We start from the raw sequence: 23,904 nt of genomic DNA, 5'->3' as shown, positions 1-23,904 counted from the left end.
GGAAAGCTAACAATACACTGACACCGCCATCTCAGACTATAATAAATTAGTCAGTAGTGCTTCTAATTGTGTGGCAAGTTCATTTAATCAAAAGAGCTATTACCAAAGCAATAGGCTGAAAAGGAGAACTAGCTATTTACAATAACTTAATAAGAAAATCTTATTAGTGAGAAACAAGTACCAACTGCATTGGCAATTTTAAATCCTAATTTATGAAAGTACATGGCTACATGACTATACAATTATATAAACCAGAAAAATAACTTCTTTGCTTATCCCCAAGCTCCAACAATTGCTACTTCTCACTTAAAATTATAACTTATGTTGATTATATAACTAAAAGAGTGGCTGGGGACAATGAAGCCACAAAGGCAGCTTAGCTCTTCGCTAACAGGAGTTTAATTCTCTATGATTTGTATGCATTGGGAAAGCTACGACAGCTGATAAAAAGCCTACACTATATGTTGGCAAGCATTTTCTGTAAGGAGCCAGCCAGAGAGTAAACAGTTTCTGCTCTGTGCATCACACAGTGTCTGTGAAGCGTATACTGCTGTGCCACTGCAGTTCCCAAGTCCCTGCAGACAGTAAGGGAAGGAGCATGACCAGGTTCCATAGGTTTATTTACAAAACAGAGGTGATGGCCAGGCTGCTGGCCCCTGGCATCTACCTCCAAGAAACACGCTCTTCTCTCCCACCGCCATCATGGAAGGCAAGGGAACGCAAATGACAATGCAAGCACAACTACCGCCGGCACCAGTGAGCATCCTAAGGCATAGTCTTCCATGAAGAGCAAACACCTGCCACCATCTCCAAAGGTATCCATGGGATACAAATAGATAGTATCTTTTTACAAATCTCATTTATCTTTTTCCAAAATACAACATACAGAGTAAAAATTTTAAAAGTGATGCTGAGGAGACTGACCTGCTCTGGTGATCTGTAGGATGTCTATTCCTGATAATTTTATAGGAGTCAAACTACAGTTAAAACATTTTAATTCAATTAATAAAGTGTAATAGTAGCAATGATCTAATCCACAGTCCTGCACAAGCGGGACTCATAGCCCAGTTTCACAGAGAAAAAGACACTCCAGCGAGCTGCTGTGCTGAATGCAGCACGGCCATCAGGAGTCAGGTCTGTGTGGTGACGAAGCCGCCTTGTCACACTGCTGCCCCGTCACCAGCTTGCCACCATCACAGCATCATAGTGATTATAATCTCCCTCTAGCTTCCCTACTTCTCTTTCTATATGATCTTTTATAATGATAACATACAGCAATCCCAATAAAATCCCTGGGTTCTTTCAATTATCATGTGGGTCTCGTTTTAAAATTCTCTGCATATACATGTTTTGTTATGTACAATATCAGGTCCCTCAAAAGCTTAGAATTCACTGACGAGATATTCTACCACTTGCTGTCCTTCCCTGAAAACAATGGAAAAAGAGTCCTAAATGAATTTCCCAACCCTAACTCCACCTTTTTGTCTCTGTGCCACTTCTCATGGCTGCTAGTGTCTCATGTCACAAATACTCTTTCTATAGGGTCTTCCAGATTGAAAGCATACTCTTGGCAGGATTTTCTAGTCCACAGGTAGTATTCAAAATAAAACAGAAAGCTGTGGTCCTAACCCTTTTGCAAGTTGAAATAATGGTAAAACATCAAATTTCAAATGTTCCTAATTGTCTACCAGTACCCAGCATTTACACATCTAAGGTTATGATTTGAAGTATACTTTTCCTTCATATCCCAATATTCTAGGCAGTCTAACAAGTATTATAACTTCGGAAAATGCACGTCACTGCGTATACTTATTCCTTACTCGTTGAAGAAGTTTATCTCTGTAGTGTTCTACTTGCTCCTGAAAGCTCTGGCCTGGTTTTTTAGGTCTTTTTCCAGATTCCAATTCATCCTGAAACTTCATAACTTTGAGCTGTGAAATAAGACATTTTTATAATAAATCTTTTCATACGACATTTTTATAATAAATCTTTTCATCACTATAGCTTAAGCACTGCTGTGTTCTTTTTAAAAATTCTTTTCTTTGGGACATGTGTAAAAAAGAAAAACATAAACAGCAAAGCCAGTAACTGATAAAGCCTCAATCAAAATACAACATCGTCACAGAACTCCCTTATCTGAAAGCCGCTTGTTGGTCAAGCCCAACTAAGCAGCACTCACGTTAGCAGGAGTGGCCCCATGTGTTTCTGCACAGCTGTAACATGACGCGAAAACCATGGGCTGTGGTTCATGCCCTTAATAACGTATTATTGCAACACAATGATAATGAATTCCGTATCTGGTTCCCCAGAGAACTACATTTGAAAATTAGAATTTGGTTCACAGACCAAATCCCAAAAGTGTAAGTTGTGAGAGAGGCACTACGAGAACTAGAGAAACAATTGCCAAGTATCTAGCAAAGAACGGGGGGGCCAGTTCATCAAAGAGTATGTGACACAGGGAGATATGTGTACACAGGTGTGTGCAACATGTATATCACACACATACAGAATGCAGAAATAATAATGTTCATAAAAACCATCCAAATTAACAAAAAGTTATAGTTTTCTTCTCTTTTAAGCCAACAAGCAAATAGAACATTTAAGAACCATCAGTCTGTTCTGGCATTTTAAGGGGGTAGCTTAAATTATCAAGAAAATGTATTTTTACTGAACTCAGTCTTTGTTTCTACTCCAATAGCTCCACCAGGTCAGTGAGGCAGAGTTTAAGTTGGAAGGAGTTCTGAGAGTTAAAAGGGGCATATGGGGCTTGGAAAAGGTCAATAGGTGAGTGTCTTCACTGATACACCTCACCTTATTCCCCTAAACATTTTATAAAGCATAATGTAACTGAATACATTCCAGGAAAAATAAATCAACTCATTAAGTCTGAAAATCCCTCCTCCCCACTTATAATTAACCCTCAGTCGGGCGCAACTGATCTCACAGATTCATTGCACACAAATTTTCAAATATCTAACAGTTAACTTGAATATCGTGACTCATCGCTTCCGTATCTTCCCCCTCTACTGTAACCTATCGCCAGTAGTGTTTGTGACTTAGTACTGTAAAGATGTTATTTCAGAGCAGCATCTTTGTGTGCAATGAATCTGTGAGATCAGTTGCGCCCAACGGGGGGTTAACACCATACTGATTCTGTCTAAGGTTAAAACAAAATGCTTTCTCTGTTAATTTTTCAGCGTGGTAATGTTTGAGAAACAAGTCGGCAAGAACTTGTACTAGCCCAACAGTGAGTTGATGGAGAAGTGGAAATAAGGTTAAATGTGGTAGACATTAACAGTTAATTAGAGGAATAGTGCTGACATACTGTAGGCATTCAAAAAAACTTAAATGAACAGAGGGTTAAAATTCACTCTCATGTACACTTTTGAGATTCGGGACTGACTGCTCCACTACTGCTAACATTTACTGGGAATGTTTCATCATCTTGGGGCAAGACCAGGAGAGTTCCATTATAAAACCCTTCCCTCTCTGACACGTCTTGAGTACCTTTGGTAATAAACAGAGGCACTGAGAAAGGAGAAGAAACAGAGGGAAAAGTCTGCTTGAGACAGTCGGCACTCTCCCCTAAGTTGTTCCCCTTATTGTTGAGCCCCACTTAATGTCTGCTCAGTCCCCATCCATCGCTACAGGTGCAGACACTTCAAATTAGCCTGCTGTCATAACATGTACATATAGCCTGATCATGTCAGAAAATACCACGTGTCTTTGTTATCTACCATGTACACTCAACATGTAATGGGTTGCATAATGCCAGATACAAGCCACTCATTAGAATCAGTGTCTTCAGAGGATCAATTCTGTGCTGGCAGTAGACATACAATGATAAACCGATAGACACGGTCCTTTCCCCACATGGAAATCACAGTCTAGTGGGGAATAGAGACATTAAACAAACAAGCAAGAAAATAAAACATAATACACATATGACAATACATGTAAAATCCCAACAGAGATAAATAGGGAGAAGTAAGCAAATCCAGAAGGTTAAGGCAATGACTCCGGGAGAGAAGGGATGCTTGCACCAAAAAGCCTGAAGGAAGTCAGCTGGTGTGCCAGTTTCCAGGCAGGGAGGGAGCAGGAGGCACCAACCCTGATGTCAAGAGGGAGCAGAGTTCAGTGGGGAAAGTGAAAGGCCAGTCAAGTGTAGTGTAAACTTCTTCGCAACACTCACCTCGATTTCACGAAGTTTAGCTCGTTTTTCCTCACTCATTTCTGAGTACTTAGAGAACTTGGACTCAGTCATTTCTTCTTTGATCGGATTAGAGTACAAATGATGTTCTTCGGATTTGGAACTTTGAGTATCTTCTTCATCTTCACTTTCTTCTTCTTGACTTTGGACACAAGCAAAATATGTTGTATGTCAAGGCAGTAAAAAAAAAAAAAAAAGGTACATTTTACAGTCTGGCTTAAACTGCCTTAAAGCTTAAATGTTAACAAAACGTAAGAGGATACTTCATCACTAAAACATTTTTCACAAAATATTTGATCAAGTAATATAGACAATTTTATAAAACTTATGTTTCCTCCATAGAAAAAGTTTGAGCTTCAACATAATCATACTTTTAAACATTTTACTTATGTTAATATTATGTGTGCCTTTCATTTTGCAACAAACTTTCTTTACAGCAGTTAAATAATCAATAATTTTTACATACTTCACGATTCAGTGACTTCGTGAAGCTAAATGTTTAAAAAGCCACATGTTTACCCTTCCTCCAGCAGAGCCTACAAACTAGAGAGTACATGAACTTGAGGCACGCACAGCTGCTATGAGACAATCAGTGAAGCATGTAAAGACCTTATTTGATGAGCACATAACCCTAGGAATAAAGCAATGTATAAATTTTAAATAGTGGCATATCCTACTAGTCATGCCATAGTTGATTCTGGAAGCTGACTGGTTCTAGGTCAAAGAAGAAAATGAAAAACGAACTGACTACCATTGGTAAGGATACAAAGAAGAAAATTTTTTCTGTCCTTCCAGAAGCAATCTAGTGGAAACAGACAGGCAGGCAATTATGTATAAAGCTGGTTATCACTGCTAGAGTAGGATTAACAAAATGTTTTTGAAGCACAAAGAATGAAAGGGCTTACAAAAAAAAGCTGTGTGTTCTCTGACTGCGCTTTTTGTGTGTATATATTGAATGTGGTGGGCCAAATAGTCGTCCTTGTACAAACAAACTCAGAATGTTTATGTATATAGACAAAATTCCTTATAAACAATATTGATTGTGACACTAATATTACTGGTATAGCCTAGAAAATATGCCATTTCCCTTTAATATTTGAGCCTGATAAGCCTTTATATGTCGGTATTTGGGATTACCTACAATCCACCATAAGTAGGAGTCCTTTTAGTATATATATAAAACTATTCATAATAATGTAAAAAGTTACAACTAACTTCTTCCCAAGTAAAATTTTAATTATTTTAGAATCTGATAATAAGACTCACACACTGAATGAGAAATATTTAAGCAATGCAGATAAAAATAAAGCACCGGCAATTCAGAATCAGAAAAGGCATGACACTAAGAGGAGACCATGCTACCAGCTTTTTAATTTCTCATTCAAAGGTTCTTTCCAGAACACTACTAAAATGTTTTATAAACTTTATACTCTCAGAGCCCACAAATCATTGTTACCACCTTGAGGTACAACTCAATACAACACTCAGGTAAGAAGAAAAAAGTCAAAATCAACCATTAAAAAAAACCTATATTCTTTTTGGAAATAAACCTTTCACTTAATATTTCTCATTAACTGTCAGAAACTTCCAAAATGCAGTTTTTAGTTAATTTTTTAAAACACAAGAATTTCTTATTTTATGGTAAAATTTTTACACATGTTTCAGATGCTTTTGAATGGTTAAAGGTTAAACTATGTGGGGTGTGTGTGTATACATATAAATGCAGATGTTTACTGAAGGACTATTCTAGAAAGGGTTAATCAATAAGAATGTGACACAGTTAATTAAATTGTGGTATCCATGTAATGGAAATTATTTAACCAATTCCGGCCTATTTTTTACATATATATATATTTTATATAAATATGTAAATTATTTATATATTTGTTGTTGTCGTTTTCAATATTCCTTGATAAACATCCTTGTACACTTATCTGAATGCTTGCTTTCAACCACAGATGCATACATAACAGATAAATGTTACGTATTTGACTGACATGAATACCATGACACTAGAGTGAAAAGTGTGGGTCACAGAATAGTATGTACGGTGCCATATAATTTATGTTTAAAATAGATATGCATGTTTTTATACACACAGGGAAAGGATCTAGATGGCTGGACACTAAAAACTATATTAAGACTTTTTAAATGAGCTATACTATACTTCCATAACTTACGCATTTTACAGTTGCTATTTTAATTTTTCAAGGCCCGAGCAATGTGTTCTAACTGGTTTTGACTTTAGCTCTTAGTTATGAATTCTAGGTTCAGATCTCATCACAGCTTCAGCTTGCTCTTCTTTTAAAGAAATGGAAATTCAAGACTCTAAACCCATATAGGACTTATTACAAATGAAGCTAAATTACTATTTGGAACTTTTTCCCAAAGCATTCGTAGTGTTATATATTTCTTAAATCACATCGGCTACAAAGACAATAATTACTAGTTTCAAAAAGCAGCTCCTTAATAAAAAGACATTTTGGATTTAGCCACTAGAGAGCAGTAGTGAGACACAGGAAAATTTCAAGGTTCAGAAAGTTTTATGTGAAAGTATTTTTTCCTTGCTTTGCACTTTCATAAAATTATTTTATGTTATCGTGATTTATTTGGAGTTGCTAGGAAAAATAAAAAATATAACATATTTTCAGTGATCCATGCTTTACTGTAGGAACATATGATTTATTCTACCATCAACACTAAAATGCATTCACATTGCAAACATTAACACACATATCAAATTTATGCAAAAAAAACCCTAATACCTAGAAACAAAACCAACTGAACAATATTGGAGTTCTGCAATGACTTTTCTACCTTTTCTTTCCCCTAAATTAAATAATTATTTTATGAGTACACATACTCATTTTAAAGCAGTGATTCTACAATGGTGAGCTGTGATTAGTGATGGGATGATAGATATAAAAAGGGTTAAGAAAACCACTGTTTTAAAGCAAACTGAACCATTCACATCCCTATACTCCTAGGCAGCCTCAGGCAGCTATTTCCATCAGCAAACCACATCTTTATTTTGTAAATATTCTGTCATAACCACTGCTGTCTTGTTCTCATCACACCATTTCTGAAAAGACTTTGCTGTTGCCAACTTTTCCTCATCGGATCAAACTGTTTCCACGCATGCTGATCAACCACATTTCCCTAACAATCTAACTGCTACTAACACCATTATTAAATCCATAAAAATGCCTAAACTGTGCTGAGACACAAAGATCCCTTTGCTCATCACTCTTCCACTTGAGAACAATAAAAAAACAAAGATTTAAAAAAACAAAAACAAAAAAAACCCAGGAACCTCTGCTTTGAGTTCTTGATGCCATCTCTTCTCCTATTTAAAAAAATTAACTTCCTTTGAAATGATTTGGAAAGGTATCATGTGCTCCTACAAACTGGCAGGAGAATTTGGGAGCAGGGATTCCTGTCACTGCATTCGGTGTTAAATGCAAAAACAATTTTGGAGTGATTCCCAAAGAGGCTCAAAATTATAATTTCTTTGTATGTTAAAGAAAAGTGTTTTTCCTTTTAATCTTAATTCTGAGGTTTTTACATTTAAAAAAACATAACAGAGGGCCGGCCGAGTGGCGCGTTGGTTAAGAGTTGGCTTGGGATGCCAGCTCTGAGCAGCAGGGCCCCGGTTTGGATCCCACCTGAGGGCCAGTGACACTGCCCTCTACAGCCAAGATGGTGAACAACAGCTCGACCTGGAGCTGGGCTGCCGTGAGTCGCCAGCGTAGGCTGTAGCCCCTGCTGCAGTGGGCTGCCATAAGCTACCATGTGTGGCCGGCAGCCAGTGTGAGCTGCCAAGAGCTGCCAGGAGCGGCCGTCCAGAGGCCAGTGACCGATCTGCCTCACCGGGGAAGAGAGCAATGATAATACCAACATGGGCCAGTGAAGCGACGTCCTCCACAACTAGACTGAGGAACAAAAAGGACAGCAACTTGTCTGTTCCCCTTCCCCTGATTCCCCAGCGCTGTTCCCCTCCCCTAATCCCCCAATAAAATCTTAAAAAACAAAAAACAACAACAACATAACAGAATGGTAATAATGCAATACATACTTTTTTAGCAGTGTACAATCCAAAAGAAAAAAGGCATAACCTTCCCATTCACATTTAATAATCACTTTTTGTGAAGCCAAAACAATATTTGATGACAAAGATTTGGAATAAATGCAGGTGACTATTTAGTAACTACAAAGTGAGAATGTACAACCTAGCATAGAAAAATAAACTCAAAAGCAAAGTGAAACCAGATGCAGCAAGCCCAGAAATCAAAAGCTCTTTATTCGCTGGAAAAACAACAGAGAACTAAAAATGATCCTCTTAAGCTTTTTTAACTGTGAAGTTTTCCTCTTCCCTATTATTTCAAGCATACCTCTTAATGAAAAAGGGAGCATATATGCAATAAGAAACTGAGTATATTCGAAACTTAGATTCTTACTTTTGATTTTCTTCTTCTTCTGATTCTTCATGCTGGTCAAATAATTCCCATTTAGAAGTTGTTACAGCTGAATGGAAGGAGAAAAAGGATGTAATTCCATAGGTAAATTAGCATTTTTGCAGTAGCATAGTAGAAGCCCAGCTTTAGAACTGAAATTTTATATTACAGAAGTTATCTACATTTATCTGTTCTTTGAATAGCCATTTTTTTGTGCTAAATCTATTTCTTTCTTCACACCTACACTATAATTTTATTCAAATTCATGAAGTGACAAATAATGTTATCCTTATTTCTGTACTGGATGGTAAAATTTATTTCATTAGAACCTATAAATATTAACAATTACAGATTATAAGCACTAGGATATTATGCCCAAGTAAGTATAAAAGGCAGGTCTAAACTCCATCTAATATGTTTAAGCATTATGGGAGTCAAACCTTGGTTTCTCTGAAACTGACCTCTCGGTAGATTCCCAACCAGGTACAGCTTCCTGTCTACATTTTCTACTGAAATGCCTTAACCTGAAAGGTTTTTAGTGATTTCTGATTATTCTCAAAGCATCCAAACTGAAAGATCTAAGAAAACTATATCAGCAGCCACAACAAAAACTTAGCAACTAGACATAAAATATGGTAACACTGGGTCTTAAGGTTGAAATGTTATAAAACATAAAAGGAAAACATACACACAAATACACATATAGCAATTATTAATTTTCAGTAGTCAAATTTTTAAAGCTCAGTATTTATTGTACTTTTTACTCACCTTGTGCTTCCAATTCAGATTCATCTACAGCTTCCCATTTTGATGGGGCAACTTTAAATATAGGCTCATTCTTCTTTGAGTCTTCAGTCGCATCTACTATTGAGGAAAAGATTAGCCACTTAATCTTGACTTTTAGGGGATAACCCAAATTAAAAAGTTCATGGGTATTCACTATATTATTAAAAAGTAAAATAAAATACGGCTACATATGAACAAATAATTCTAAAGTCAAGAACAAGGATTATAACTGATCTAATATTCTGCTTCTGAGGTCCAATTTTTAAATAGTGTATAAATCAACTCAGAACATATAAGTTATTATTTCAAGCAAATGGAGTTAAATAAAAATTTAATACCTTTACTGAATTATTGTTTAAACCACAGAATTCATATATTATTCAATATTTTAACATATAATTCAAATGTATTGTGTATAATTCCTATTTCCAAAAATAATTTTAGGCAGCTAGGAAAACTGAACCCATTAGTTAGGAAGACTAATAATAAAAACAGAAGTGATAAAACCAGGTACCTGGGATTATGAATACAATTAAGAACAAGATTTCGCCTGACAATAATGACAAAAAGAGAAACTTATTATAAAAGGCTGACTGTCCTAAGAAATGTGACCAAAAAACCCACCCTTCTCTTAGCACAGTCAAATGTGTTACTGGGTATATGAATTTTGAAAAGGCAAAAATAAAAAAACATAAAAAGGGTAATGAATGACACCTTAATCAGAAACTGTACCCTTTTTCCACATCAGCTTGTGTGGAAATTGGCTCTGGAATCAAACTTACTAGATCTAATCAGTCTGAAACCTGAACTTACAAGGCACTCCATCGAGATCGTCATCAAAACTCTTGATAGGGACCCCATCGAGGTCATCAATGGGAGCAGCGTCAATAGGAATTCCGTCCACATCTTCTAGAGGTGCCCCATCCAGCTCCTCCTCGATGGGGGCACCGTCGAGGTCATCTGGTACATCCTATAGAAACACACACACCACAGTAAATGCTTTCTTTTACTTGCTGAGGTCATATTGCTGAAGATTAAGCTGCAGTACAGTACCAACTACCCAGATGGATAGCCACATTCCCAGGTCTAGTGTGATGACATAAGGAGATATTTCATCATCCAGTTTGACAAAGCAGCAGTCATTCGTGTGTTACTTATCAAGTATTTACCAAGTGCTTACTGATGCCAGATACCACGGGAGACACTGAACACACAGTGATGAGCAAAAAGGAGCTTGGTCCCATGGTCCCTCCTGTCACAGAGCTTAGTAAAATGTTACTAGGGTGGGGGGTGTTGAGGGAGGAGCCAGGCACTCAGATAATCACAACAATTTACATATAACTGTAACTAGGATAACTGTTACAAGGAGGTGTATCATATCATTAGAGTATATAATAAGTAGGTATATATAATCAGTAGGTTTCACCTAAAGAGGTCAGAGAAGACTCTATGAAGTTATGCTTAAACTGAGGGCTGAAGGATCTCAGGTAAAAAGGAGACATTCCAAAAGCGGTAAAAAACATGTACAAAGGTCTATGTTATAAGGGAACACTATACATTTAAAAAACTGAAACAAGGACCTGTGGTTGGAGCAGGGAGGCCAATTAGGCAGACCCTGTAACAATGAAAGTGAAAATATGATAGCTGGGTTAGGATTACAGAAATGAAGATGAAGGATTTAAGGACTACTGAGGTAAGAGACAACAGAACAGTGAACAGAATCCACTCTCACTATGGCACATCTTTTCATGAACGTTATGTATTTAGGTAGCTATCTTCAGTTCAACAAAATGAAATCATGCTATCTATACTGCTCTATTACTTGCTTTTTTTCTAACATTATAAATCTTCTCATGTCATCAAATAAAGAAAAAAAATCACCAATTTTCACGTAAGGACACAAAACAGAGAATTCCTGTGATAATTTCAATTCCCTGGGTCCAGCAACAAAATTCCACTATTTAGTGGTAAAGAGTAAGCATTTTTCACAAAGAAATGTTACTCGTATCTGTAACATCACACCTCCACAGCATCCTCAGAAATACATTTTAAAATAATCAGACAAATACACCTACCTCTGTCTCCTTTTCTTCAATAATATTTACAAGTCCTAAGAAAATATTTTGTAGTTTGATCAAAAATGGTTCTGGATAAATTGCCCAATCTTCCCATGCTCTGAAGCAGGTCATTACCCGTTGCTAAATAGATAGCAGAAAAGACAACGAATTATAATTTAGGATAATATGTCTCAAACGTCACCTCATGAGAATGACCATTACTCAGTTTTTCTTTAAACCAACATTCTTTTTAAAATTTAAAGAAAACAGCTATCATGATCATGTTGTTTTTTTTCTTTTTAAATCAACATTATCTTTTAATTAAAAGAAAAGAAAGTCATACATAATGAAAAAAGGCAGTCACTGTTTGCTCTGACAACCTAAGACCAATGTCCACACCACTAGTGGTGCACACGAGGCCATATTCTGGGAAACACTAGCTTAGAAATTTATGAAAGCTGGATATCAAAGTAGCCAAGTACTGATCCAAAGTCCTTTATGGTCCAATGAAGTTAGACTTCCTAATTCTGACTAACACTTTTCTCTATCCCATCCCTAAACTTTTCTACCTAAATAAACTCTGACTCGTGGTCAAAATTTAAGGTAAAAAAAAAATTTTAAGTAGAGCTGTTTGAATCCCCTTAATTGCAGGGGTCACTGGGCATCTTCCCAAACTAAAATATTTCCTTAACAAAAATCTTCTTGGGGCGGCCAGGTGGCTCAGTTGGTTAGAGCGTCTGCTCTTAACAAGGTTGCAGTTCAATTCCCACATGGATCAGTGAGCTGCACCTTCCACAACTAGTTTGAAGACAATGATTTGAGCTGAGCTGCCACCGAGCTGCTGGTGGGCAGCCAGATGGCTCACTCAGTTGGTTAGAGCATGTGCTCTTAACAACAAGGTTGCCAGTTCGACTCCCGCATGGGATGGTGGGCTGTGCCCCCCGCAACTAGATTGAAAACATCAACTGGACTTGGAGCTGAGCTGCACCCTCCACAACTAGATTGAAGACAACTACTTGGAGCTGATGGGTCCTGGGAAAAGCACACTGTTCCCCAATAAAGTTTGAAAAAAAAACAAAAAACTTCTTCCCATGAAAGTATATCTGTTTATTCAATTATAAGGTATTTTGTTTGGCTTTTCTTAACATTGATTTAGAGCTTAAGAGGCTGTAAAAATTAGTAACTACATATGCTCTGCGAACATGAATAACTAAAATATATGCTCCTAATCCAGCCAAATTATAAGCCATGCACTGCTTAACAAGTGGGACTCATTATGAGAAATGAATGTCACAGAGCACACTTACAACACCTGGATGGTACACACCCAGGCTATATGGTATAGACTACTGCTTCTAGGCTACAAGCCTCTATAGCATGTTACTGTATAAAACATGAGACTGAATCAAACACAAGAGAAAATGATGCAATCAAGAGATTCATGAGGCCGTTACTGGGTAAACAGCGTACTATTTTACAGCAAACATTTTTAGTGGTAAGTAGAAAGAGTACACTCTAAAATAATGATAATAGTATAGTAAATATATAAACCAGTAACATAATCGTTTATCATTATCAAGTACTATGGGCTATACGTAATTGTACATGCTATACTTTCAGATGATTGGCAGCATAGGTTTACACAACATCACCACAAATCCTTGAGAATGTGTTTGTGCTACGATATCATGATGGCTATGATATCACTAGGCGATAGAATTTTTCAGCTCCATTATAATCTTACGGGACTACTGCCATATATGCAGGTCACTGTTCACCAAAACATCATTATGCAGTGCATTCCAAAACAAGTGATCTTCTGAATGTGTTTTGTGAAAAAAGGCTAATTTGAAAATATTTGAATAAAACACTTCAAACTAAAACAAACACCTGACAAAATAACACTAGACAACATATTGTAAAATTTCAGGCATTTTTTGATACTGAAGGTAAAACTCCAGTAAATTTTAGAATAATTTATGAAACATGCAAGTTATGTCTTATGCTTGTGTTATGTACTTTTTTAGCACTACAAAGTGCTTCGTGCCCCCATGCCCCATATATAACACTAAGGCAAAAATAACAAAACAATACACTTACCTTAAAGTTTTCAGACTGTAAATGGCCTTGAATTGTACGATATGTAGCATTGAGGTCTGAAAATATCTGACATAACTTTGTTTCAAAACTGAAATTCAAATAATATATTCTTTTACAATAGAATATGTTTAAAAATTACTATCCACTTCAGCATGCTAGCCAATGAAAACCACTCGGGGACTTAAAAACCTATAAATTAATCAAGTAATTATTTAAAAATCAAGAACTAGGTGTTTAAAACCTAAAACTGTAATTGAACTGCTTTAACTCCTATAATTCTGAATTTTTCCCCTGCAAACCCAAAAGAGTCTTTAGTAGTTCTCTTGATTAACCAGGAACCTTTGAGCCATCGAGTCTGATCACTTTGTTTTACAAAACAGGAAATGGAAAAGTTAAGTGACTTGTCCAAGGCAAAGAAAACTAACAGCAGACCAAGACTAGGACACACACCTCCAAATTTTCTTTCAGGGTCAGTTACTAGAGAAAAACTGCCTTACTTCATAAAATAAACACCAAAAAGGAACTCTGGGGAACTAAGGAAAAGCTATATTAATTACAGTAGAGCAACATAATTTCCTATTGCCTAGAAAAACATTAGCAATGGACTACAACCAATACAATGATGATTAGAAGAAAACAGATTCTACAGGTAATGCTCTGACTTCGGTCTCTTCCTTTATGTTTGCCATTATTTCTTTTGTTTTAGCTTATTTATTATACAAGTGACTAAATATGCAATAGTTATTTTTTTAACTCTTCCTTTTGTCCTATTATCAAGTTAGTCAAGAAACTTATATAAAAACTTTCAAAAAACTATGATAATTTAGCTTACAGTGGGGTTTAGTTCAATGAATGCAATGCAACTTTTTTTGGAAATTCTACAAATGAAGAAATTCAAATTATTTCTTATTATTGGATTTCATAAACAATCCTCTTTTCTGAACTCGCTACCCTTAAATATTTTATTTCATAAATATCAGTTTACATACTTACAATTTTCTATAATATGAAGCATTGGCAACTTTGGCTGAAGAGTTATACAAAACATCAGAAACCAAATATAATCTGGCAATCTGGAATACCAAAAGATAATATAAAATTGCTTAAAAAGTAAAAACCATCAGCAAACAATGTATCTAGAAAAAATTCCATGTTGAATTTGTTTGGAATCAGTGGCTTAAGACTAATTTTTAGCTGTAATTTAATAACACAACTAATCAGAATAGTTATAAGCAATTCAACATCACCACAACCATGACTTTGCAGAGATAAAATTTGTAACTGTTGATAACTTGTATGTCAATTAACATAATAAGACAGCATGGGAAAGATTTCTTCAGTCAAGTTCTTCATGCAAAAAGGAAACCAATTTCAATCCAAAAAGAAGTCAACTCTCCTTTCTCTTTTACCTCATTAAATGTTCCATAAAGAAAAACCATTCCCATACCTTTTTGGGAAGGGGTGTCTTTAAGATGGACAGTGACTCAGTAATGCAATCCACTATTTCTTCAGCAGCTTCAGCATTATTGAGACAGAAAACCATCGCATCTCCAATATCATTTTTCCTTGGAGTTAACCCTCGCAGAATTTCTTCTAATTTGTCTCTCTGTCTGAATACAAATATTGTAAACTTATAAATATAGACACAAATTTCAAATGCCATTACAGTGTCTCCTCACAAAGTCATTTCTTTAAAACCCACTCAGATAAAATAATTCTGAAGACTAAATTGTGTTAAGTCTGATTTGTAACAATTCCCCCAAATAAGTTACATATTTTAAGAACTTGTATGAGGAAGAGTAATTTTCCTGGCCTGGAACTAATAAATGACTCCAGTAATTTTTAGCATACAAATTAAGTAAATTTAAAATTATGGGCATTATTTTCAAGTGTCTTTGAGAGCATCCTAGTCCTAAGACCCGTTACATAGACAAAAAACCTTTGTGTTCTTTACTCTCCTTTGAAGGACATCTGCCTGTTATTTTAGCACTTCTCCATACCATTAGGACAGGCAAAAGCGGGGACTGACAAACTTTTTCTGTAAAGGTTCAGAGTAAATATTTTAGGCTTTGCAGGCCATGTGGTCTCTGTTGCAGCTACTTAATTGCTACGATAACACCAAAGCAGCCACAGACAGCATGTAAAGGAATGGGCATGATTGTGTTCCAATAAAACTTTATTGATGAAAACAGAAGGCAGCGAAATTTACCTAGCCTGTGGGCTGAGTTTGTGGATCCTAGGGCAAAAATGATGATGAATATACATCTTCAGAAGCAAACAGACTCTCAAATACTATAGTTCTCCATTACTAAATGCTCTCACAAATAATGCATCAATGCATCTTAATATGTCTATATTAAGATTTATAGACTATGCAGTGAAGTATATAAGCTTGCATGCTAAAATTCTTTTAGTCAATTTATTTCCATGAGGTATACAGAACTTCCTCTGAACAGTAAATAGTTAAATTTGTTTCTGATTCCTAAACCAGGCTGATTGCAGTGTACCAGTGTTGACTGAGCACCAGTAGTGGCATATGCTTCCAGGGTGGCCACACACTGCAAACTGCAGAGACAATTTGCCTAGTCAACCATATGACCTCAAAAGCCATAAAATCAACAACTTTTCCTCTTTATGTTGTATTCAGAGGCAGGAACTCTAAGGGACTGGAGAATTTCTGTAAGAATGTGAAGTATTCTACTGCTAAGAGAATCACTGCTTAGAATATCATCACTGTTTATCAGTAGGAAGAGGTCAAGGTCAATAGGACACATACTTATCCTTACTAAGATGTTTAAAATTACAAAGCATATGATGAGACATGTTACTATTTTCAACAAGTTAAAAAAATAAAAATTTATTTTAAGGTTAACATCTTAATAAGACCATTACTTAAAGCAACCATTAAAGCAACATTTCTGAATTATGTAACAGAAAGGGAAAAACCTTACTCTTCCTTAAGTGCTCCCTTTTTACTAGTCTCCTCTACAAAAGCCTCTGTTTCTTGCTCTTCTGACATCCCATGCAGGTATGGATTTAATGGGGGTGGCCTCCAAAAAGATCCATTTTTGAACATACGAAAATCTTCCGTCCGCCACTTAGTTGGAGAATCTCCCTAACAAACATCCAGAATGTTATTAAAAAGTTCTGGTACCTCATTCAAAATTAACCAAATAATTGATTCTACTTGCCTGCAGAATAGAATAAAGCTTCCACCTATAGTAAACATGGGCTGGTGTCTGGTTTTCAAATAAGAATCTAAAAAAAAACAAAAAAAAACCTATTAAACATTATGTTCCTTAATGAAGAATGGTATTCAAGTAAACATAAACAAATGAGAAATTTTATTTGCCCATTTAGTTTTAAATGACACCAAAAGCAAATATCCCCTGAAGAGAAATCTTGACCCGCTGTCATGTGCCATCTATTCCCTTCCTCGCCCCAGCCCCAGACTGACTCCGTGACTGACATTAATACTGAAAGGTATGTTTGCAATTTGCTGAGTCTTACAATCAATTTTACTGAATACTTACATGTCAGATACTGTGTCTGGCAATGAAGAGATTTTCCCAAGGTATCATTTCAAAAGCAGTGGTTTTTAAACTACTTAGTAAGAGTGTTAAATGAATATCTTAGGTACCATAGCTACTCAGAAGATAAGCAATTTCCTATAAACCTCATTTACTCTACTATATCTGACTTATAGAAGATTCACTGAAAAACATAATAAAAAGTATTTTCCTCCTAAAGAATGCTAAAAACAAGCTACTTAATTAACTAAATTAAAGTCACATGGAAAACTGATCTAAGCACACTCTAGTCCAATTACTAAAACTGTTTTCTCATCCCATTGCAAAAATAACCTGATATTTTTAGAGCTTTATTCTTGGAAATATTTTTAATTCCAAAAGTAAAGTGAGATAATAAATGCAATGTGGTACATATATCGAGTGGAACATGTTTCAGCCTTAAAACGTTAATGAGATTCTGACTCATGCAACGACAGGGATGAACCCTGAAGACATCAGACAAAGTGAAATAAGCCAGTCTCAAAAGTACAAATACTATATGATTACACTAATATGAGGGCCCAAGAGTAGTCAAATTCAGAGACAAAGTACAATGGTTGCTGCTGGGGCTGGGAGACCAAGGGAATGGGGAGTTGTGGTTTAAGTGGTACAAAGTTTCAGTTATGAAAGATGAGAAAGGTGCTGTGGATGGATGGTGGTGATGGTTGTACAACAATGTGAAAGTACTTAATGCCACTGAACTGTACACATAAGAATGGTAAATTTTACGTTATGTGTATATTTTAACGCAATAAAAAAAGCACACCTGAACATGGGATTGTTGATTTCTCTGTTCATAATCATAGCTTCAAACATTGGCCCTTCGCGTACAACAAACTCTATCATGCGATGTATCAGGGCGAGCAAATTCCTACAACAATAACACAGTTAAAGAAAATGGATTCAGACCCACCACTACATAAACTATACTTGACCTAAGTTACTATAATACATCGTGCAGAAAAAGTATTCTGCTGACTAATATAAAATTTTACACCAAACAAGTAACCTGGAGCATATGTTAATACCTTGTGCATTAAGAGGGAGTGGGGCAGTGAGGATAGGGGAATGGGGAAGGGAGGCAAAGTGAAGGGGGGTGGGTGGGGGGAACCACAACACAGCTTCATAGTAATAAAGATTTAATTTTCTAAATGCCACTTAATTTTATTTTCCAAATGCAAAACATTAAATTATGAAATCACAACTAATTGTAAAGCTGTAAATATATAATATTGGTAACTTGGAGCTTACATGTTACAGCCATCTAAAAGCTTACATACTATCTTAGGTTTAAAATATCCCTAAACCAAGCACTTTTGTGGTGGTACTGAAATGTTATATACATGACTGCAATTTATAAAAACGCAAAACTATTTAACAAATTTAAGGCCTGATTTAATAAAAAATCCACCCAACTTCTATGCTTTTCTGGTACACATATAGCATATAGCAGATGGAGTTTTTATTGAATCTGACCTTTAATGAGGCAACATCCCTTTGGACCACACTTCAAACTAGGTCACACAACTCATGACATGTATAATTCTGCCTGTGTATTATGAATCAATGAAGCAATTACATTGCCAAAGCCTTAAATGAATGGAGTCCTCTTTCCAAAATATCCCAAAATAAGGGACATGGTGAGTGAGATACCCTTCCCATTTTCCATAACAATGACCTTCCAATATTTAAGCCCCCCAAAAATATATGTTAACTTTTTAATAATCATTTTATTGGTTGGGCTCAGAGAAAAGTCTTTTTTTTTCATCTGAAGCTGGATCCTAAAATCATATACCTTCTTAGACTCCAAACAGAATTTTAGACATTGATTATGGTGTTAGGCAAAAATGACTCAGCTTATTACAAAACGCTTTTGTGTTCTCATTTCACCAGTTCCCCCAGCATATAGACTTGACAAATAACAATTGGGAAAAGCAGAAGGATATTGGCTCTTGGTACAAGGCACACATTAAATTACACCTTTAGCATTCCCAGCTCAAATTAAGTTCATAAAACTGCTAGAATATAAATAAATATATAGTTATAGAATAAGACAGATTATTTTGGCTCTGTAATGCCTGCTTCAGAGTACATGAACAGTAAAATAATTAATCTCATGGTGATTATAATTATTTTCTCAGTTTTCAAACAAACCTACTTAAGTGGAAACTAAAATTTCTACATAGTGAAAAAAATGAATTTTTTTGACCTCCTAAAGGGTCCTAAAAGAGGTCAAAAAAATTATATGAAAGTTTAAATTTTTACAAAGGGCAAATTATATATTTAAAACTATTAATTCAACTTCAAATTCTTAAAACAAAAAGCCAAAAGCATAAATTTTAAATCTAAAAATTATTTTTCTTTCACAGAAGTATTAATTGCTCTGCAAATTTGCAGTTCTTGATATCCAAATGAGAATGAATATATTCTCAGATCCATAGTTAATAATACTATTTGGAAGGAAGGGAGATAATATGAAGTTATGATTCAGTTCCAAAACTCCCACTGGTATGTGTCAAATTAAGGGAAGGGAAATTTTATGTATCATAATATATGATAATCAATTATTAGATGGCAAACACTATACATCCAGAAACTTGTATAAATTAAGTCAAAAGCAACTTGACTTGAGTATTAAAGATAGATGAAAAAGTTTTAACAAGTTAAAACAACGAATTCACTGCAAGGTGAGTCAAGACTTTCCAGCAAAATGTATACTCAAAACTTTACTTAGAAAGCAGCTGAGCCACATGTAAAGCTACTACTTGATATACACTTTTTGAATGCTACAAAAATGCTTTCCTGTGAATGCTTTTATCAGAGGAAGAAAAAAACCATGATAGTTTTAAATAGGCTTGTAACTGATAAAATCTATTTTTAGAAAATTTAAACTTTAAAAGTTTTAAAATGTTGCATATGATTTAAAATCAAAATCTGACAATTAGTTGTAGCTAACTTAAATTCAAGATTATTAAAGAATTGTAATCATACTTTTTTCCTTAAGGATTGTGTTTCTTATTTTAAAAAGGGTGACTTTTCTATCAGAATGAAACAGTGTAGTACAAAAAGATGATATATTTTAAGTGCATTACTTTATTTTAAAACGGTAATTATCTTATTCTGGGCAACAACAAAAACAAAAAAAAAACAAAAAATGCTTCTCAGTTATAATAAAACCACATTTATTGGAGTCGATCGTACCAATGTCTGGTCAAAAACTGTATACTTTCCCAATCCATCCCATGATGTTTTCCTGGTCCCCCGCTGCCGCAGACAGTTCAGCTGGTGTTGCTCACCAAGGCCAATGTCAAAGAGAATTTGGTATTCTTTTGTGTTCATTTATTATTCAACCAGTGTTGTGTTCCTGTGTTTGGGAAAAGGCTTAGCTTGACTGAGCAAGAGCATACCTAGAGCACGAATTCTTCTGCTTTAACATTATGTAGAAAAAGAAAAAAAAACAAGAAAGGAAAGTAAAAGAATTCCAAACACCTTTACCATGAAAATAAGTTTCTAGTATGTTCAGTGTTCGTGAAAATAATAGGAATTCCTTCTTAAAAATCAATCAGAAAAAAAACAAAGCTATGCCTTCAATAAGGAGAACTCCAACTAAGGTTGTATATCAAACACAGATAATTCAGAAATGAAGAAAAAAATAACAGGTTGGGTCAAATTGTAACATTATCTAAAATTTAAGATACATTTAAAACACCTATTTTCCCATCATAATAGTCTAATATTATTAGACTAACAACTCCAAATTAAATCTATTAAACACATTCTAAATACTAAAGCTATAAAATTCCCTACATTGGTAGCAATAAAAACAAAAAAGATGACATAAAATTGCAAAGTACACTAAAGTTAGTTAAATTTCACATATCCCCCCAAAAAGTACTGGGAAGGAACCATTGCTCAGTCAAGGTATTACCTTTTCCTCAACACCATTTTTTTTTTTTTTAAATTCAGAAGGGGATATTGTCTATATTTAGATCAGTAATAATAAAGAAAAACATGTACCTTTCTGTTGGGATAACCACTTTGACTATGGCTTGCGACAGAGTCTGTATATGAAGTCACATCAGATAATAAACATAGAATATGTGAGTATTGTTAACAAGTAACAAGCAAAAATATACATATGCATTGAAAACACTACACATCTAATCTAATCACAAGTTTTGCAGGCAATCACTGCATTTGAAGTAATTATACACTAGGCAATTACATAAAAGCAAATGGATGTGTTCAGTGAACAGTAAATGTTCACCAAATGCAAAGAATCAGAACATCCCTGCCAGAATGCACATCAATGCACTGAAATAGGTACTACACTGAGAATTATCAGATAAAGATTTTAATTTGTGAAATAATTAACCGTTTGTCTCTGACCATAATACAGTTTGCTACTTTGTTCCCAAGCCTTTAAAACTAGCCCTGTCATTTTAAGTGTAATTAATTCATAACAGAACCAACAAATTCTCATAACTTGAAATTAAGTTGGTTTTATGTTTAATAAAAAGAAAATACTCACCCTTTGCTTTTACTAGTAGTTAACTTTTTTAAAGAAAAACCATATATGCTCTCAAATATTCTAATACCTCAGATCTTGAGAAATAAATTAGCTAGCTGCCATCTAAACAGTTTAACTATTTAAGTCTTTCTAATTGAAGTCACTTAACCAAATATAAAGTATCATTTTCTCAGAACAAAGTAAATTTAGATACTGTACTTACACCTGGGTACAAAAGTGGACAAAGGGGGGGGGGGAAACTTAGTAAGTGGTCAAAAAAGAATGGTAGCCACAAATAAAAATATGCCCTAAGTATTTCAGACAGGGTCTCCTTGGGCTAAGGCAGGGAACACATCTACTTATTTAAGAGTTGCCAAACAGAATTACACACACATTTTCTACAAAATTGTTGAAAAGAAATACTACCACAGATTTAGTATTTACAAATAGATGCGGCCCTATGTACATTTTTTAAATTACCTTCTCAAAATCCTCCTTGTTTTTAGGCGGCGGTAACATGGGAGCATTGGGGTTTTTTAACCGCTCTCTAGGCTGCGCATTAAAAGGAAGTCCTGATGGAGGTGGGGGAAGCGTGTGTTCCATCATAGAAGGTGGGATGTATATTGGATGTGGAGGAATAGGCACAGCTTTACCCCAACCTAACTTCATTTCAAAAGACATAATCATCTTTCCTACAAGAAAGAAAAAAAAGGTCACCTTGGTAATAACTCTCAAAAGAAAATAAAAGATTTAGGTGATTGGAATTTTTGTTTTTAACCTTTCCATTTCTGGTTCATTTTTTTCTCTAAAGTTCTTATAAATACTTTTCAGAACCAAAATAAAATAAAAGTCTGAATTAATGGACAATAAAAACTTTCTTACCATTTAAATTTTTTAAAGCTCTTTCAGCATCTCTTCTATTCATAAAGGCCACAAAACCACAATTTCTCTCTCTTGCTCTTTCTTCATCAGTTCTTGGCCACATAATTTTCACACTGGCTAATGGTCCAAATCTTCCAAATTCTTGGCACAGCATCTCTTCATTCATCTATTAAAAGGCAGAAGGGTTTTTCGGTATGCAAAAAAGGAAAGGATAAAGAGAATTCTATGCAACAGAAAGCAAAGTAATTTTTGCAAAATGAACAGAGATATATTACTGCTACATTTTTCCATTCAAGTATTAGGCCCTCTACACAAATCAAATCCTGCCTTCCTGGGGCATTCGCGTATCTTCATACCAGAAACCTACTGTTTTATGTAAGTGAGTGACCAGGGTGAAGAGGCTGGTGGCTGGGGAAATCCAAGGCACACCTTTATCTCCCCTCTTCTTCCTTTGGAGGTCCTGTATCTACACAAAGCTGTTCTGCAGTGATTGTTAGGCACTGAGAAACACTTTTCAGGAAGCAAATATGGTTACCACATTTACGTTAAGGAGAAAATATTTGTTGGTGATCAAAGAAAAAAAAGGATCTGATCACTCTTTCTTTTTCCAGCTACCAGTGCAATCAAGAAGAGAGAAAACAGAAAAAGTAAGTATGCAATGAGGTCCAGTATGTAATTTTTTGAAAGTGTATTATGTATAACAACCACTACGTTCCCCGTAACGCAATTAACACTGATGCAGGGAAAAGAATTAAAATATAAAAGACAAAAAGCACAAATACTAGGTTTGCTATTATGAGAAAAAAAACAAAAAGAAATCCATAAGGAAGCAAGCTATGCTTCCTGGTCATATCCTGGTCATATCCTGATGTGGTAAACAGTAAGATCACAACCTAGTAAAACATTTCAAATTCAGAGTACATATAATCCAGTTACAGGAAGAGGAGATAAACCCTTAAGAATTACAGCAAGTGGGCCGGCCAAGTGGCGCGTTGGTTAAGAGCACGCTTGGGACGCCAGCTCTGAGCAGCAGGGCCCCGGTTCAGATCCCACATGAGGGCCAGTGATGCCGTGCCCGCTACAGCTAAGATCATGAACAGCTCGACCTGGAGCTGGGCTGCTGTGAGTTGCCGGCGACGGCAGGCGTAGGCTGCAGTGGGCTGCCGTAAGCTACCGTGAGTGGCTGGCAGCTGGCGTGAGCGGCTGGCAGCCAGCGTGAGCTGCCAAGAGCCGCCGTCCAGTGGCTGGCGACCGATCTGCCTCACCCGGGAAGAGCGCAATGACAATACCAACATGGGCCAGTGAAGCAACGTCCTCCACAACTAGACTGAACAAC

General features: G+C 35.6%; 1 protein-coding gene across 5 annotated transcripts in view; it reads right to left on the bottom strand.

Annotated features, from left to right (window-relative positions):
• U2SURP (U2 snRNP associated SURP domain containing) overlaps positions 1-23,904 on the bottom strand; it is a 47,172-nt gene that overhangs the window by 3,591 nt on the left and 19,677 nt on the right. For 3 of the 5 annotated variants that reach the window (XM_019656928.1, XM_019656925.1, XM_019656927.1), the window contains exons 11-25: positions 22,569-22,734; positions 22,167-22,378; positions 21,194-21,237; positions 17,943-18,047; positions 16,799-16,865; positions 16,559-16,722; positions 15,055-15,217; positions 14,601-14,680; positions 13,608-13,695; positions 11,526-11,648; positions 10,264-10,420; positions 9,433-9,528; positions 8,668-8,734; positions 4,193-4,352; positions 1,821-1,931 (exon numbers count right to left, since the gene is read on the bottom strand). In XM_019656928.1, the coding sequence (XP_019512473.1) occupies positions 1,821-1,931; positions 4,193-4,352; positions 8,668-8,734; positions 9,433-9,528; positions 10,264-10,420; positions 11,526-11,648; positions 13,608-13,695; positions 14,601-14,680; positions 15,055-15,217; positions 16,559-16,722; positions 16,799-16,865; positions 17,943-18,047; positions 21,194-21,237; positions 22,167-22,378; positions 22,569-22,734 (1,803 nt within the window). The remainder of the gene's footprint in view (positions 1-1,820; positions 1,932-4,192; positions 4,353-8,667; positions 8,735-9,432; positions 9,529-10,263; positions 10,421-11,525; positions 11,649-13,607; positions 13,696-14,600; positions 14,681-15,054; positions 15,218-16,558; positions 16,723-16,798; positions 16,866-17,942; positions 18,048-21,193; positions 21,238-22,166; positions 22,379-22,568; positions 22,735-23,904) is intronic. The other 2 variants (XM_019656929.1, XM_019656930.1) reach the window with 2 other exon arrangements.

The sequence above is a fragment of the Hipposideros armiger genome, unplaced genomic scaffold, assembly GCF_001890085.2.
Source record: "Hipposideros armiger isolate ML-2016 unplaced genomic scaffold, ASM189008v1 scaffold_270, whole genome shotgun sequence".
NCBI lineage: Eukaryota > Metazoa > Chordata > Mammalia > Chiroptera > Hipposideridae > Hipposideros > Hipposideros armiger.
Note: the sequence above shows the minus strand (reverse complement) of the source record. Positions and strands in the feature narration are given on the sequence as shown.